The sequence below is a fragment of the Bactrocera tryoni genome, unplaced genomic scaffold (genome assembly GCF_016617805.1).
Source record: "Bactrocera tryoni isolate S06 unplaced genomic scaffold, CSIRO_BtryS06_freeze2 scaffold_7, whole genome shotgun sequence".
NCBI classification, from domain to species: Eukaryota; Metazoa; Arthropoda; class Insecta; order Diptera; family Tephritidae; genus Bactrocera; species Bactrocera tryoni.
In genome coordinates this window covers 8,077,544-8,095,043 of record NW_024396366.1, presented here as the reverse complement: position 1 = coordinate 8,095,043, position 17,500 = coordinate 8,077,544, and the positions used below count along the sequence as shown (strand labels likewise).

General features: G+C 41.1%; 1 protein-coding gene across 2 annotated transcripts in view; it reads left to right on the top strand.

The window, feature by feature from the left end:
* LOC120781451 (UPF0430 protein CG31712) overlaps positions 1-17,500 on the top strand; it is a 56,343-nt gene that overhangs the window by 18,066 nt on the left and 20,777 nt on the right. For both annotated transcript variants that reach the window (XR_005706066.1, XM_040113666.1), the window contains exons 3-4: positions 3,231-3,431; positions 15,419-15,502. Coding sequence is in view for 1 of the 2 variants with exons in the window: in XM_040113666.1 (XP_039969600.1) it covers positions 3,231-3,431; positions 15,419-15,502 (285 nt within the window). In the remaining variant the exon portion in view is untranslated. The remainder of the gene's footprint in view (positions 1-3,230; positions 3,432-15,418; positions 15,503-17,500) is intronic.

Below are 17,500 nucleotides of genomic sequence, written 5' to 3'. Positions count from 1 at the left end.
ATACATAGTACAAATTTAATGCAAAAAATGTGTAAAACCGGTTTATAAATTAGACCAGCTTCTGTATACCACACATAGGGATTTTCGTTTTTATAGCATACTTTATGCCAAATATGTCGGTTAGTCTTTGAGTTAGGATGTTTTCGGTAATGCAAACTGCAAACCCAATTTCTAATAAAAATTGATCATTTTTGCAATATGATGAGTTAAGAGTAGTAATAAACTGTCAAATGCGCAGTTTTTAGCAGTTTCATGCATGGGCATTAGCAAACATACATATAATTAGCAGTGCAAAATGCGCAATGTTGCCAGTATTTATTGCAATACCGAAAAAGCCCTTATCTGCCCAAAATTACGTGGACACATGTTCGTGAGCATAACTGAGTAATGTAAAAAGTTTATGCCATCAGTCAAAACCTTCCACCACCCCCAATAAACCCGGTAGAGAGATTTCTGGCTCTTAGTTTAAACTGCTTATGTCTTTAAGAAATGTGTGATATTTTAATAAATTTAAATGAGTATATTTTTTCTTAAAAAATTTGTGGTTTATCGCTGAATGTGAATGAACCAATCCAATCTAAATCTCTTATACTTAATATAATGATTTTCATCCAGAATTTCAAAACAGAACAAATGTTTTTTTCGGCAAAATCAATTTATTTTATTCAAAATAGTATCCTGCTTCAATACAGCTTTTTGCATGGTCGAACGAGTGTTTTAGCTCGTTGGCCGCCAGTATGCCGGTGCAAGCCTTTTGAATGGCCTCTACGTCTGCATAACGCTTTCCTTTCATGAGCAAATTCATTTTTCCGAAAAGGAAGAAGTCGCCCGGTGCCATATCAGGCCAATTTTTGATCAAATAATCGGTCAGAAGCGTCGATCGATGAGACGGCGCATTATCGTGCAACAAACGCCAACTTTCATCTTCGCGATATTCGGTCCGAACACGAACACCAACACTTCAAAACTCCAACGTAGAATACCGCATTAACGTTTTGGCTGGATGGAACAAATTCTTTGTGGGCAATATTCTTGGAATCATAAAAACAAATCAGCATTGTCTTCACTTCTGACTTCTCCATGCGCGATTTTTTGGGCTTCGGCTCGTCCGGTGCCTTACATTCAGAACTCTGGCGATTCGTTTCAGGATCATATTGGAAACACCACGTTTCGTCACCAGTCACAATATTGTAAAGGAAAGGTTTTTGTCCTTTTTAAGATGTCCTTCGAATGTTGGATTCCGAGCAATTTTTTGGTCGTCAGTTAATTTGTGAGAAACCGTGCACACACCTTTCGTAAGCCCAAATGTTCGGTCAAAATGCGATAAATCGATGTTTTGGAGATGTTCAATTTCATTTCCATGAATTTCAATGATGATTTCGGCTGATTTTTGATGAATTCACGCACAATCATCGCCATAAACTTGTTTCATCAATTCAAACGTTTCGGTAAAAGTTTAAGCAATTTTAAAACAAAATTTAATGTTAGCTCTTTGTTCGAAGCTCATTTTCTCACCGATAACACAAAAATAATGACCCTTAAAACGCAATAACTTCACTTCCAATCAATGAAATGTCATGAAATTCTCACTGGACAATCGATAAAGATAGTAGATTCTAACGCACTAGTCGACATATAGATGGCGCCACCATGAGGCGCTAAATTCAATAACTTTGGAACCAATTTGTATATAGATTTTTAGGAGATCGTCTCAGTGCGAAATTTTTGAGAAATCGATTATCGGATAGTATACACATACATAATCGAAATTAATTTGAGATCATGTTAATTTTAGTGTATACTATCCGATAATCGATTTCTCAAAACTTTCGCACTGAGACGATCCCCTAAAAATCTATATACAAATTGGTTCCAAAGTTATTGAATCTAGCGCCTCATGGTGGCGCCATCTATATGTCGACTAGTGCGTTAGAATCTACTATCTTTATCGATTATTACAGTCGCTACAGCATTTCTTGTAGAAAGGGAGCACAGCGGTGAACATGTCGACTCCAATCTTTAAACGCGTTTTTCTCAGAATGGTGTTTTTCAAAACGGTTACCACTCTCAAAGAATGAGTTTAAAGATGTCTTGTTCCAATTTGGAGAGAACATTTTTAACGCCATTCCCTGACGCGCTTTGGTAGCTTTTAGTTTTTTTTATTAAAAAAAAGAAAAAAATCGATAGCGCGATAGCTATTTTTCTACAGATTAATAGTCGTTTTGAAATTTTTGTTTTAGATCAAAATTGCGGCCGCAATCGTGGACATCGTACAAGATCTTTTTTTACGTGTAATTTCAACAATTTATTCAACTATTATACACCCAATAAGTAAACATAAAATCATTTTGTATTCACGAATGTACTTATTTATAAAAAATAAAATCCAACCGATTAGGTAATTTCAACATTAAAAGAAAAAAATCCGAAAATCAGTAATTTTTCGGACGCTCAAACTGATCTTCCGTTTGATTTTATACTATCAATCTGTGAGATATCGTACGAAAACTCAAAGAGCATCTTTTTTGTTAATAAATAGTTCGTTGTACGTATACTTCGGGTCAATATTATCCTAGCCCCATTTACTTAATATAAAAATTAGTTTTATATAAGTTTACAAAAAATAGGCAGAATATTAAATAGAAACAAAAAAATCTCATAGCAGAATTATTTAATTATATTAATCAATAAAAACCTCAATTTCGATTTTTTTTTTGATGGTATGTTGTTTTGCAATTTAAGCGACGATATAATGATTATCGTTATTTTACCGGAATTTTTTGCGGAAGATATCAGTCAATGTGTGAGTTATTCTTTAGTTTAGCTGATATCACAAATGCCTATATATTTGTGTATATCATTTGAGTTAATTATGTTGATTTTGATGTAAATATTTCGAATAAGAAGCAATATGTAGTAGTGAAACTAAGTAAGTCAATAATATGATACCAAATATAATTCAAATACATATATTCACTGTTTCGTCGAAAAATTAATTTGAATACAATTTCAACATTTTTTAATACAAAGTTTGGTCAACGCCTGACAATATTTTACCAACTTTGATTTGTGCAAATTGCGGAAAAACATATTTTTTTACATATTTTCTGAAATTATTATTATTTTTTTTGTTTTGATGTTTTAAGGTAATGCTTGCTTAACTATATCTTAGACGGCCTATTTTAAAAGAAATTAACAAACAAACTTTTTTTTTTTATAAATTTTCTTAGATAATTAAAGATGAGACCAGTAAGCGCATTGAGCTATTGGTTAAAAAACGTGTAGAAGAAGAACTAATAAGGCGTAAGGATGAAATTGAAAAAGAAGTAATGCGTAGAGTAGAAGCCGCCAAATCTGAAATGGAGAGGGAGCTGATGTTCGAATTGGAAAAACAACGGGAGCAAATTCGTGAAGAAGCTCGTCATCGAGAGGTATATAAGCTTTATTAATGGTATATTTAATTAGTTCAATATAAAATTTAGCAGTGTTTCACTGCGCTGAGCATAAATTCCGAACTTTTCTTGCATAACATAACTCACGCCGACCCCGCCGGGCTTAGTGAATCTGTTGTTGTTTTTCACATAAAAAATTAAATACTTTATTAAAACTTATTATTCCATATATTTACATATGTCAATAATATTTTGCGAAATTTACATAGGAAAATATTCAAAACTCGGCCATTACGACCACATTTCCGGATGTCCCTCGGAAAAAATGTGTCCTCGTTGACATCAGAATTGCTTACAGAGTCATCATAAGTAAACGGAAAAAAATATGTGATCGTGCTTTAGTTAAGATCATAAACTCCGTATTCCTCTTCATCTTTATTGGCGTAGACACCGCTGAGTGGGCTTTAATCTTTCACATAGTACGTTCGATAGAATCTTATATGCGATGTTGAAGAGGCTTATCCCAGGGTACTTGGTGCAGATTGTGGGGTCACCCTTTTTGTAGATTGGATAGAGCACACTTAAATTCCAATCGTCGGGCATATTTTCGTCCGACCATATAATTAATTATAAATCAGTTGATTTCGCCACCGCAATCTTCTGGTGTCAATACAATTGAGAATATGTGCTCAATACTATTATTATTGAAGAATGGCACAGAATAACGGAAAGGATACCAAGAAATCTAATCAATGGCAAATAGGTTGGCTTTGGTTTGAAAACGTAAAGAGTATTTAAGTTCATACAAAATTCTTATCACTAACGAACTACTCATAATTTTTCTGTTTTTATACTCTTGCAACCAGTTGTTACAGAAAATTATAGTTTTGTTCACCTAATGGTTGTGCGTATCACCTAAAACTAAACGAGTTAGATATAGGGTTATGCATATATAAATGATCAGGATGACGAGAAAAATTGAAATCCGGTTGACTGTCTGTCTGTCCGTCCGTCCGTCAAAAGTGAGATATCTTGATGAAACTTGGTATGTAGGTGCCTTAGTACAAAAAAAATCGAGTTCATAGATGGGCATAATAGGACCAGTACCGATTTCTATAAAATTTGGAACGTGGCATGCTTTTCATATTCCTATGTCACGCTGTGAAATTGAGCGAAATCGGACAATAACCACGCCTACTTCCCATTTAGCACAATTTTAAATTCCACTTTATCCTTTTACTTTCCATTACAGAAATCAAAGAGCATTTAATATAATGGGATTAAACTTTGCACGAATAATGCCTTTAGTGTATGCCACTTTATGACAAAAAATTGTTTTAATCCAACCAAAACTGTTCAACACCCTAGGTACCGAATATGTGGACCCTATAGATAGATAGATAAATAATTGAGGAATGCACCGCGACCTTAGGTCTATTGTGCCCTCTCCTAATTCACTGGGACTCACTAAGCCCCAGTATATTGATAAAGTCCAATAACCTACTGGGTGCTAGTGAGGCGATGTGATCCCTATTCGGAAACCTGGATCCAAGGGCCTTTTACCTGCGTCTACAGACTGCTGTGCTGTCGGTTAGCAGGTGTTCCGGTGTTTCAGGCTCCCTGTCGCAAAACCGACAGTTGGCGCAAGCTGATAGACCCATGTTAAATAAATGTCTGTTCAGTTTGCAGTGGCCGGTGTGAAATGCGACAAGTAGCCTGAGTTTATTCCTTGGGAGGTTAATTATTGATTTAAACCCCACCATTAACAACTTAGCATGTCGAATACCATGCGCTCGTTGCCAATTCTTTTCCCTGTCCACTCTTTCTTCCTTACGGAGCAGCTCCTTAACGGTATGGGGGCCGACCCCGGAGAATGGTTCGGGCCCTACCATATTGGTTGAGGCTGCAGAGCGGGCGAGCTAATCAGCCAGTTCGTTGCCGGCAATTCCTCTTTGACCAGGCACCCAAAATAGGTGCACATGGTTTCGTTCAGCTAGGCTATTCAGCCGTTCTCTACACTCCTGCACTAGTAGCGATTTGATCTCGTAGGAGGAGATTGCTTTTAGTGCCGCTTGACTATCGCTGAGTATGGTTATTCGCTCACTGGGGTAGTTGCGATGGAGGTTTATCTCAATACACCGACTTATGGCAAAGACCTGTCCTTCCGGAGGAGGGCTATTGGAATATTATCCGTACCACTTATCACCTCCATCCTCTGGGACGAGATTACCTTACCTTTGCCACACCCCTCTGCTGTCATTTGCAGAAGTGAGTGCTTGGCTACATGACCGATCACCGAATGAAGCGGTGTGAGTTCCATCAGGACCTCCAAAGCAGCCCTATTGCAAGTACGCAATCCGTCGTCCAGACATAAGCTAGTCACTGTAGCTTCGATAGTTGGGTTCCTACCGAAGCTTGCGACAACAATCATGGTGTACAACCACCTTACGATCCTTGGCTTACAGCCCCAGGATTTAACCGCCAGCCGATTGCACACCATTAATGCCTTTGTTGCTTTTACCAGGGTCTGGTTCACATGCTGCTTCCACCGCAAAGTTGAATCCAGCGTAAGACCAAGATATTTGACCCTTCTAGTTATCTCGACCTCTCTACCACCAAGTGTGAGATTCCTGAGACCGGGTAGGGGCCTGCGTCTCGTAAATGGAATTACGGTCGTTTTTGAGGGGTTGGTACTTAATTCAACTCCAAGACCAAGACGACCAGTGCCAAGACGAATCCTTGTACCTTCTACTGTGGTCTCAGCAATTCTGGTGCGCAGTAGGCCTCTATCCATCTACGCACCGGTGCTGCCACATTCCTTCTCTCCAGTGCCCTGGCTACACTCCTGTGAAATGTGTTGTCAAAGGCACCTTCGATGCTCAGGAAGGCGCATAGCATCACTTCCTCACTCTCCAGTGAACTCTATTTCCGAAGTTAGCTGGTACAGAGCCGTATTGGTCGATCTTCCCGCTCTGTGTGCATGCTGAGTAGCATGCAGGGGTGCAATCTTCAGCGCCTTCGATCTTATCTCATAGTCTAAGACTTTTTCCATAGTTTTTAGTAGGAAGGAAGTTACACTAATTGGCCTGAAAGATTTGGCCAGCGAATAGTCCTTCCTTCCTACTTTGGGTATGAAGATCACCTCAGCCGTCCTCCATGACTCAGGGATATACGCCATTGCGAGGCTCTCCCTCAGCAGCCGCACCAGGTGTGGCAGCAGAATCTGCTCACCCTGTTGTAAAAGCGCTGGGAAGATACCATCCACTCCCGGAGACTTAAACTTCTCGAACGAGGCCAGTGCCCACTTGATCGAGTCCACGGTGAATATTTGTTTCGCGATTGCCCAGTCGGAACGGGATGGCCTGTGTTCAATTACGGGTAGACACTGGTCTTCTGGAATAGTCTCCGGGAAGTAAGCGCGCAGAAGCTCTGTGGCTCTGTCTTCCGCGCTGGTCGTAAAAGTCCTGTCGCTCCTTTTAATTGCTAGCACTGTGTCAGTCTTGCCTCTAGCCAGCGCCTAGTGCAGTCGAGCTGCTTCTGGTGTGGAGGTGACATTTTCACAGAATCTCCTAAAGCTAGCCTGTTTAGCAGACCTAATCTCCTTATTGTAAAGAGTGAGGTTGCTCCTATACTCTTCCCAGACCCCTGTACGTTTTGCTCTATTAAATAGACTACGTACTGTTTTCCTGAGGTTTGTAAGCCTCCTTGACCACCAGGGACAGTTGCGCCTGTCTGTGGGCACTTTTAAGGGGCAACTGTGATTGTAAGCGTTAATAATGGACCCGTTCAGCGCAGATAACCTGCGTCTTACCTCTACTTTCAGCGCGAACCTTACGATTCTGTGGTCTGACAGGGAGCGCTCCGCCGAGACCCTCCAACGTGAGACCCAACCGCTTGCAGACTCGTTATTGAAGGTGATGTCAAGCACTTCCCTTCTGCTTATCGTTATGAAGGTGGGTTCGCACCCTACTTTCTCTATTGCTAGATTGCTACTTACTACATATTACAATTAAGACTCACCCCTCGAGTTGCAGTCCGTACTGCCCCACTCTACGTGGTTGGCGTTTGCGTCGCAGCCGATGATAAGGGGCAGCCTGTACCTCCTGCAGTACTCCACCAGCCTTTCCACCACTACGGGGGGTGCTGTGGTTGCCTCCCCCGGGAAGTAGGCTGATGCCAGGACGAAGTCCTTGCCTTCATAGTCCCTGGCCTGTACCGCCACCAAATCCTGCGTCAGGAATTCTGAAATTCAGAAGAAATTAATATTGCTCCTGACTACTATACAAGTTCTAGGTCGCTCGCTAGAATGATCCCAGATTACCTTGTTGTATTCTGTCTTGAGGCCTTTGACCTCTCCCTTGAAGACCCAAGGCTCTTGGATCAACAGGATGCCCAGTTTTTCCGCTGTGAACCTGCTCATAATGACAGCCGAAGCTGCCGCCGCGTGATGCAGGTTCACCAGGGCGACTTCCATATCGACGGCCACTATAATAGTAGTTCGATGAGGTGCAAGTCCTCATCCCCGCCGTCGTTCGCGCTGCTGTCCATGAGATCTCCTAATCCATCGAGGAGTTCCTGGGTGGAGGGGAGCTCTGCTCACGGGACAACTGGGGCGTCCGAGGTCGCGGCAGGCGTAGCCTGCTCATCCCTGCTTACGCTGGGTTGTTCCGCGGCCTCCTTCACCTGCATACTCTCCACCTCCGAGGCCGCCACAGTCGTGCCCTGTTTGGCATTGCCTTCGCTTGGCTGAGTGACAGTCTCAGACGCCTCCTTGCTTCCGGTGGACGCAGGCTTGTAAGGCCTTATGACCACCGTGCTGTACCTGTAAAACAGGCGGAAGCTCACTGCACGAATGCTATGCATGACCGGTATGTCCTCCGCACTTTTTGCACAGAGGACGGGACCCGTCCAGCCTTCCAGCTTTGGGGCAAACTCCCGCAGCCAGTCGGCGGACATCTCGTCCATGCAGTCCAGCTGCATCATGCCACCTGGAAAATCTACCCCAAGGAAGGACGCCGTGTATTCATCTCCCCTGAATACCTCTTCCATGAGGAGGTCATGGAGCACGGTAAGCTGCTCCGATTCCAGCGCCTCCGCCGGGTAGTTCAGACGCAGTACAGCCATGCGTATGCCTTTGACAGCATCCGCATATCTGCGCCGGCCCTCCTCCACCCGGGGGGGAGCCGGTGCTGATGCATAGCTTCCGGCTATCTTTGAGTTGCCGCCCCTCATCTTCTTGGTTGCCGTACGCATGCGACACCCGACAACCTGCCTGGGCAGTGCAAGTCAACACCACCCACACCGGTTGGGGGGTGCCGAGTATGCCTTGCGACTAAGCCCCTGTACCACGACAAGGTGCCTACCATTCGCAGAGGATGTGGACCCTATACCTACAGTTGACTTTTGTTCGAAAATATCGGTCAATGTGTGAGATATGAAATATAAATTCAGATAGAATCCTTTTAGCGCAGTAGTAATTCTGTGTATCCAAAATGGATGGAATCGGGTCAATACTTCCCGTAGCCCCCATATACTTAATATAAAGATTTTCGAACTACCTAGTGACTTTATGGTGGATATATCGGCTATTTTTATTTGAGTTATCTCAATGATCGTATTTGACTTATAATAGTATTTCATTGTGCCTGTAATGAATACAATTGGCCGAAAACTTCACCTAGCCCCCATATGACCATTTCCAGGATCTTAGAACATCCGGCTGATTTTGTATAATAACTACATATAATGATTTTGGTTTTTCTAACAAATCTTATGCCGAATATATACGTAGGTCTGTGTATAAGTTATATATGGTGTATGTACGTATATATAAAATTGCTTAGATTCTCATCCTCTGGTTGACGTTTTAGATCGTAAGGTATTTCCATGGCTTTGATTCCAGTAAGTTGTAAGAGTATAAAATTTTCGGTTGCCCCCGAACTTAGCTTTCTTACTTGTTTTAAGTTGGCTGTTCTCGTTATTATAAAAACACTTATTATGTAAAATGCAGAAAATATTAAATTATGCAATTATTTCTGATAGAAATGTACAATTACGGACAAGAAAATATAATCAATGGTTTTGTTTAGAAACAGTGGTGAATTTAATTTTTTTGAAATGTTTCAATTATGTAGCAACTTTTTTTTTTGCATAAAAACGGATGTAACCATATGTACTATTAAAAAAAGAGGAATCGATAGTATTGCCCAGTTTTACATCTAACTGGAAAATGTAAATAGCGTACCTCGGGTTTAACAACAAAATAATAAAATCAACGCGATATAATTGCATTAACGGAAAATATTGAATTTAAGAAGTGTAGTAAGTAAGAAAGTGTAGTAAGGTTAGTTTGATCTGTGGAAGGAATACTTGTGTCAATTATGTATTTACGTAGAATAATGGGTCAAGCAAAACATTGAAAGGAATATTGTGTGTTAAAAATTTGCAGGGAAAGGATCACACGCAAAGGAAAATTGCAAAGATATTGAATAGGTCCCAAAATATTGTATTTAATGGCTTATGATCTCTTAAAAAATGGGTAAAACAGAGTCCGAGCACAAAAAATGGTGCGAAAGTCGAACGGTGTATTGCTTGCAAGATTGTCGATGTGGAATCCGTTTAAGTCCGCTACACCTTGTGAAGAAAATTTCTTTGGCAGTTTTTCCAAAAATATGCCAGTGCTGAGCATACGGATACAATCGTATACAGGTTGCAAAACAACATATTAATTAGGGTGGTGCTAAATTAAAACAAAAAAAGGTTGAACGTCCAATAGTCTGATGACTGCAAATTTAATAATAATATGCCGTGGCTCCGACGTCCAAAAAATAAATATATGAGCGTCTGCTATACGACTAAGCCTTCAAATACTGTGGCGATGATATATAAGGTTGTCAAATATCTCCCCTCCGTTTTTTTTTCTGTTTATAAAAAGTATTACAGTGATTGGATTTAGTTCAAATACGTGCCGTATCGTTCGATAATCTGTTTCCATCTAGACGGAACTTCATTAAACCCCTCTCGTAGAAGCTTCCCTCCTTATTTGCGAAAAACTCGGACAGCCACTTTTCACAAGCCTCTTTTGTGTTCAACTTTACACCAACAAGTGCATTCGCCATGGACAGGAACAGCTGGTAATCACTTAACGCTATGTCTGGGCTATATAGTGGATGCGATAAAACCTCCTATCCGAGCTCCCGTAGCTTCTGACGAGTCATCAACGAAGTGTGTAGTCTGGCGTTGTCCAGGTGGAACACTACACCTTTCCTGTTGACCAATTCTGGACGCTTCTGGTCGATCGCCTGCTTCAAGCGGTCCAGTTGTTCGCAGTAGATGGTAGAATTAAGCGTCTGGCCATATAGGAGCAGCTCACAGTCGATGATTCCCTTCCAATTCCACCAAACACAATCTCGACTTGGCCACTGTTTAGGGCGATTCACCGGCCTTCGACATTGTCGTATGTGATCCATTTTTCGTCGCCAGTCACCATCCGCTTCATAAATCGGTCGCGTTCGTTCCGTTTCAGCAGCATATAGCAGGCGTTGATTTGGTCCAGAAGGTTTTTTTGCGTCAAATCATGCGGCACCTAAGCATCAAGCTTTTTCTGTGTATCCAGCCTTCTGCAGATGGTTTAAAATGGTTTGGTGACTAACTCCCATCTTCTGGGCGATGTCAGGAGATGCCATATGCCGGTCTAACTCGATGTTTTCCATGATTTAATCGGTATTCGTAGTCACATGTCTTCCGTCGGCTGCTCCATCGTGTCTTTTTCCACCATTCTGAATCGTCGAATCCATTCCTCCACAGTTTGAAGTGATAGAGTACCATCCCCCAAAACACCATTAATCTCACTGAACGTTTCTCTAGCGGATTTGCCTTTAACGAAGGAAAACTACTACGGTACTGAACTCCATGTTTACACGTCTATAACTGTTGAACGCAATATCCAAACTAATCATGCATAGCGTCGTTTTGTAGGTTATGTTAAGACCTTTCGGAGATATAGAATATTGGCAGATACGAGCTCTGTAGCGCTTTATACACAGCCGCGAAGACAAAAGGCGGAAGGGAGATTTTTGACAACCTAATAGTTTGAGAATAGATTGTTTCTCATGGTGTGGTGTCGGACCTACCTTTTAGATAAAAGCAATCATCAACCGATAGATATCTTATTCTTCTTTATTGGCGTAGACACCGCTTATATCTCATGCAGCTCATCGTTCCATCAAATGCGATATTCGCCGTGGTCAACGCGTGAAGGACCATAAATCTTTCGCAGAATTTTTCTCTCGAAAACTCTCAACGTCGACTCATCAGTCGTTGTCATCGTCCAAGCCTCTGCACCATATAGCAGGACGGGAATTATGAGTGACTTATAGAGTTTGGTTTTTGTTCGTCGAGAGAGGACTTTTCTTCTCAATTGCCTACTCAGTCCGAAGTAGCACCTGTTGGCAAGAGTTATCCTGCGTTGGATTTCTAGGCTGACATTGTTGGTGGTGTTTACACTGGTTCCAAGATAGACGAAATTATCTACGACTTCAAAGTTATGACTGTCAACAGTGACGTGAGAGCCAAGTGGCGAGTGCGACGACTGTTTGTTCTAATGACAGGAGAGATTTCGTCTTGCCCTCGTTCACTGCCAGACCCATTTGCATTGCTTCCTTGTCCAGTCTGTCCAGTCCACACTTAAATTCCAATCGTTGGGCATGCTTTCGTCCGACCATATTTTGCAAAGAAGCTGATGCATGCTCCATATCAGTTCTTCGCCGCCGTGTTTGAATAGCTCGGCCGGCAATCCATCGGCCCCCTCCGCTTTGTTTTTCTTCAGGCTGGTAATTGCTATTCGAACTTCTTCATGGTCGGGCAATGGACCATCTGCCACATCGCCATCGATTAGATAATCGGTTTCGCCTTCTCTTGATGTTTGACTTCACTGCCATTCAGCAGGCATCCCATCCCGCACGTGTAGTGCTCGATCGTAACGTTGCGAGGTAGGCAGCCTGTTTTCTCTCCGCTGCGACACGGCACTCCTCGCCGTACCAGCTGTTCTTTTGCACTTTCCGAAAACCAATGGTTTCGTTTGCAGCTGTACGTAAGGAGTTTGAAATGCCGTCCCACAGTTCCCTTATACCGAGTTGTTGACGAGTGCTCTCAGAGAGCAGGAGTGCAAGCCGAGTTGAAAATCGTTCTGCTGTCTGTTGTGATTGCAGCTTCTCGGCGTCGAAACTTTCCTGTGTTTGTTGACGTGCGTTTTTTGCTGCACAGAGGCGGGTGCGAATCTTGGCTGCAACAAGATAGTGGTCCGAGTCGATGTTAGGGCCTCGGAGCGTACGCACGCCTAGAACACTGGAGACGTATCTTAGGTCTATTACAACATGATCGATCTAGTTGGTGGCTTTTCGATCCGGACACAGCCTGGTAGCTTGATGTATTTTCTTGTGTTGGAATCTAGTGCTATAGATAACCATATTTCGGGCCCCGCCGAAGTCGATCAGCCTCAACCCATTTGGGGATGTTTCGTCGTGGAGGCTGAATTTACCACCGTAGTGCCAAAGATACCTTCTTTGCCCACCCTGACGTTAACGTCGCCAAGCTCGATTTTGACATCGTGGTGGGGGCACCTCTCATAGGCCCGCTCCAAGCGCTCATAGAAGGCATCTTTGGTCACATCGTCTTTCTCTTCCGTCGGGGCGTGGGCGCAAATTAGCGATATGTTGAAGAACCTCGCTTTGATGCGGATTGTGGCTTGACGTTCATTCACCGGAGTGAATGATAGTACTCGGCGACGCGGTCTCTCTCCCACCACGAATCCCATATCAAACTTGCGCTCCTTTATATGGCCACTGTAGTAAATGCCACAAGGACCCACTCGTCTCTGTCCTTGTCCCGTCCATCGCATTTCTTGGACGGTGGTGATGTCAGCCTATATTTTCACGAGGACATCAACCAGCTGGGCAGCGGCACCTTCCCAATTAAGAGACTGGACATTCCAGGTGCATGTCCTCAATTCGTAGTCCTTATTTCGTTTGCCATGGTCGTCAACAAAAGGGGGGTCACTCATCCGAGGCTTGTTGTTGCCTTTCATTGGGGGTGTTTTTTAAGTGGCGGGTCCCAAACCCAGCGCACAACCCTGCGGAGGGGATATTTCGCCTTCTCTCTTTTGATCGCCTTCAAACGGATGTTCTTAGGCTACCCAGAGGATACTTGGTCAAAGACCGGAAATCGTGAGCTGCTTGAGTCATATGTAAGAGAATCGTTTCTGACCACTCCCAAGGGAATGGCGATCAGAGAACTTTTCTCACTTGCTTGAACTTCTACAGATGACTCCATCCTCCACCGCTAGATATACGTTAAAAGTTTAGATTAAGTCACGCTCCCATATGGTGAATGGAATATGTCTTTAATTTGGCAATTTCAACAAGACAGTGGACCGAAGTATACTTCGTGTCTTGCAAAAAATTGTTTTCAGATGATGGAGTTAATGTTATAGCTTGCGCTGCGCAATCACCAGAACTGAAACCAATCGAAAACTTATGGAAAATCATTGAAGAAAAGATGGGACCTGTTTAACCAAAAATAAGGGGGAACTCTGGGAAAGGGTTCAAGAAGACTGGTAATTTATTCTACGGATCACTTTTCGTAGCCTAATTAAGTCTATGTCTAGAAGATGTGCAGCTTAATTAGACAGGGTATATTAAGTTTGTCACATAGTTTGTAACACCCAGAAGGAAAGGTTGGAGACCCTATAAATGATCAGTATGTCGAGCTGAGTCGATTTAGCCATGTCCGTCTGTTTGTCTGTCCGTCTATCTCTCTGTATATATACGAACTAGTCCCTCAGTTTTTAAGATATCGTTTTGAAATTTTGCAAACGTCATTTTCTCTTCAAGAAGTTACTCAATTGTCGGAACTGCCGATATCAGACCACTATAACATATAGCTGCCTTACAAACTGAACGATCGGAATCAAGTTCTTGTATGGAAAACTTTTGCATTTGACAATGTATCTTCACAAAAGTTGGCACAGGTTATTTTCTAAGGCAACAATGTAATCTCCGAAGAAATTGTTCAGATCGGCTTACTATAGCATATAGCTGTCATACAAACTGAACGATCGGAAAAAAGTTCTTGTATTAAAAACTTTTGCATTTGTCAAGATACATATATTCACGAAATTTGGTATAGATTATTTTCTAAGGCTACAATGTAATCTCCGAAGAAATTGTTCAGATCGGTTAAATATAGCCTATAGCTGCCATACAAACTGAACGATCGGAAAAAAGTTCTTGTATGGAAAACTTTTGCATTTGACAAGATATATTCACGAAATTTGGCATAGATTATTTTTTAAGGCAACAATGTAATCTCCGAAGAAATTGTTCAGATCGGATTACTATAGCATATAGCTGCCATACAAACTGAATGATTGGAATCAAATGCTTGCTTGGGAAACTTCCTCATTTGACGATATATCTTCACGAAATTTGGCATGGATTACTGCTTAAGGTAACAATATAATCTCCAAAAAAAATTGTTCTGAACGGATTACTATGGCATATAGCTTCCATACAAACTGAACACATAGTTACTAACAGAAATGCACCTGTGAAGGGTATTTAGCTTCGGTGCAACCGAAGTTAACGTTTTTTCTTGTTTTTAATATAAAATATTAGGATTTTATATTTTGTTCTCTGAATTTTCGAATTTTGTATTTTAGCTTTGCTTTTTGCAATATTTATGAATTGTTTCTTTTCAAAGTTTTTACTGTTCTAATAACATTTGAAGAGAAGTACATAAATAGTTAAAATAAATTTGAATATATTGAATTTAAATCAAATTAAAGGAAATACTCTGAATGATTCGATTTTATTGTCCGTAACTGTAATTATATATATATACTTATAAATTTTATACTTTAAAACACAATTGTCTTTATATATCATGCTTTGTGGCTATTATTTACTTAATTTGCAAAAATATGAAGCACTCAGTTTGCACACAAAATAAATTTAATTATTATTTTAAAGGAGTTCGAGAAAAAGAAAAGAGAGGAACTGGAAGATATATTTGCTGAAAACAACCGAAGAATAGAAGAAGCCCAACGGAAATTGGTATGTACATTTTATCATCATCACTTTAGCATCATTTTTTGAAATGACGTAAGTTATTCAACAACAAGAACTTACACAAAGCTTACAAATGACGTTACTTGCAAACATCGAGAATAAATGTCAGTCATCATTGTTACATTAAAAATTATTCTTTACAAATGGCTATAAAATGTATCAAATTTGATTCAAACATTATCATTGCCACATTGTTTTATACAAGTATATATGAACAATATTTCTATTAACGTTCGAACGGGCTCGAAACACTGAGTTTTCATTATACTAGTAGTATTTTTAGCACTTTGTATTTTTAAATAACCTGGTTTTGTGGGCATTGCAAAGAAAAGTGGTCCCAAAAAATTTTTGTTCTTCTATAAATTGTTCGGTAGATGAGGTTAGGTAATCAGGCTGATATTCGTAAGCCATGACCGCCGGCCCGCTGTGATGCACAAGATTCTTGAGGCGGTTAATATCAATTCCAGCCAATTCATCTGGTTCTCAGGAGGTATAAATGACTTAGGTTAGTGAGAGCTGGACAGTATGGGAAAAAGTTCTATATGTTTCTATCTCACTTTGCCCCTTTTAGAACTGCTATCATTGCGACAAGATGAACCTTGCTAAGAGCAAATAATTAAATAGACCTTTTACGTTCCATTCTGGGCAAATTTTGCTACTGGTTACTAACCAACGCTTATTGAGATCACACGAGGTGCGCAGATCTTGTGATAGAGTAAAAGAGGCCAGCGAATTACCGACTGATTTCTAACCCAAACAAGCCTTTTAACGAATTAACGTGTTTTTATTTCTTGGGAGGTAAGATACTAAGTGAGCGCACTGTTAATGAGCTCAGGCTCAGTATTGTCGTTCTGGTACAGTTCTTCAAAAACTGCGTTGGAAATAGTGCATCCACTGCTGCCATAATTGTAGCCACCTCCGATGAGGCTCCACAACCTACTCCTTAGAGGGTTTAGCAATGGTTTTGCATGGGGCCTTAATTTTGGTGATAAACTCTCTTCCTAATACCTCCTCTGCAGCAGTAAAGGCGACCTTTGGCTTCTTCTTAATATTAAGCGTAGAGTATAGCTTCCTACGCAGGTACTTCTGTTACATTGAGGTGCTTAGCTTTAATCCATAGATGACTTTGTTCCTCAAATTATTTAGAGTAAACCCACCTAGCGGGTGCCCTAAGTAACCTATCGCGGTGTCATAACAGTTTTGTCGCAAAGAAACTATATATGAACATGAGAGGGTGATGATGAGGTTCTATTCAACATCAAAGGCTCTATTGATTGCCGAGTTCTTGCGGCCCCAAGGTCTCTCAAGAGTTTTAATAGAAAGAAGGAGGAGTTAATAGGACTGATAACTTTGCCAATAACATGAGAGTTTTTACCGGCTTTTGAAAATGTGGCCTAAGCTAATTTCATATTACGTTTCTGCGCTGTCGCAGAATTGTTTATATCCAACTTGTTGCTAAAAACGCTTTTGTGTGCCTTTTCAAACAGTCTTCTTTGAAGATCTGGTTTCTGATGATTGCAAGGTGCAATAAAGGCGTTTTTCTTTGCTTATCGCATAATTAGTCTTATAAGGGCGATAAGCGAACCTTTATTTTCCCAAGCTCTGACACGTTTCCGGGGTGGGAGGAAGTGCTGGACCTCACGCTATCAACCGACACAAACAAGTCTTATTGTGGATAACTGGAGGGTATCCTTTGAGTCTTCCATGTCGGATCACTCCTGGATACTCTTCAGCATCCGCGAAAAATACAGTACAGTGGGAAAAATTTACCAGTATAGAAACAAAATGCCTTGAAAAGGGAGGCAATAAGAGTATTACTATTCCTCAGGAACTAGAATCAGAAGTAGAGAAGTTGGAAAAAGTCTTAACTACAACTTTCAATAAATCCACACCGCTACACAGTGTTGCGAAACCGGAATTTTTTGGAAATCATATTGCCCAAACTGTAATTTTAATTGTATCGATGAGAAACTTCTACAGATT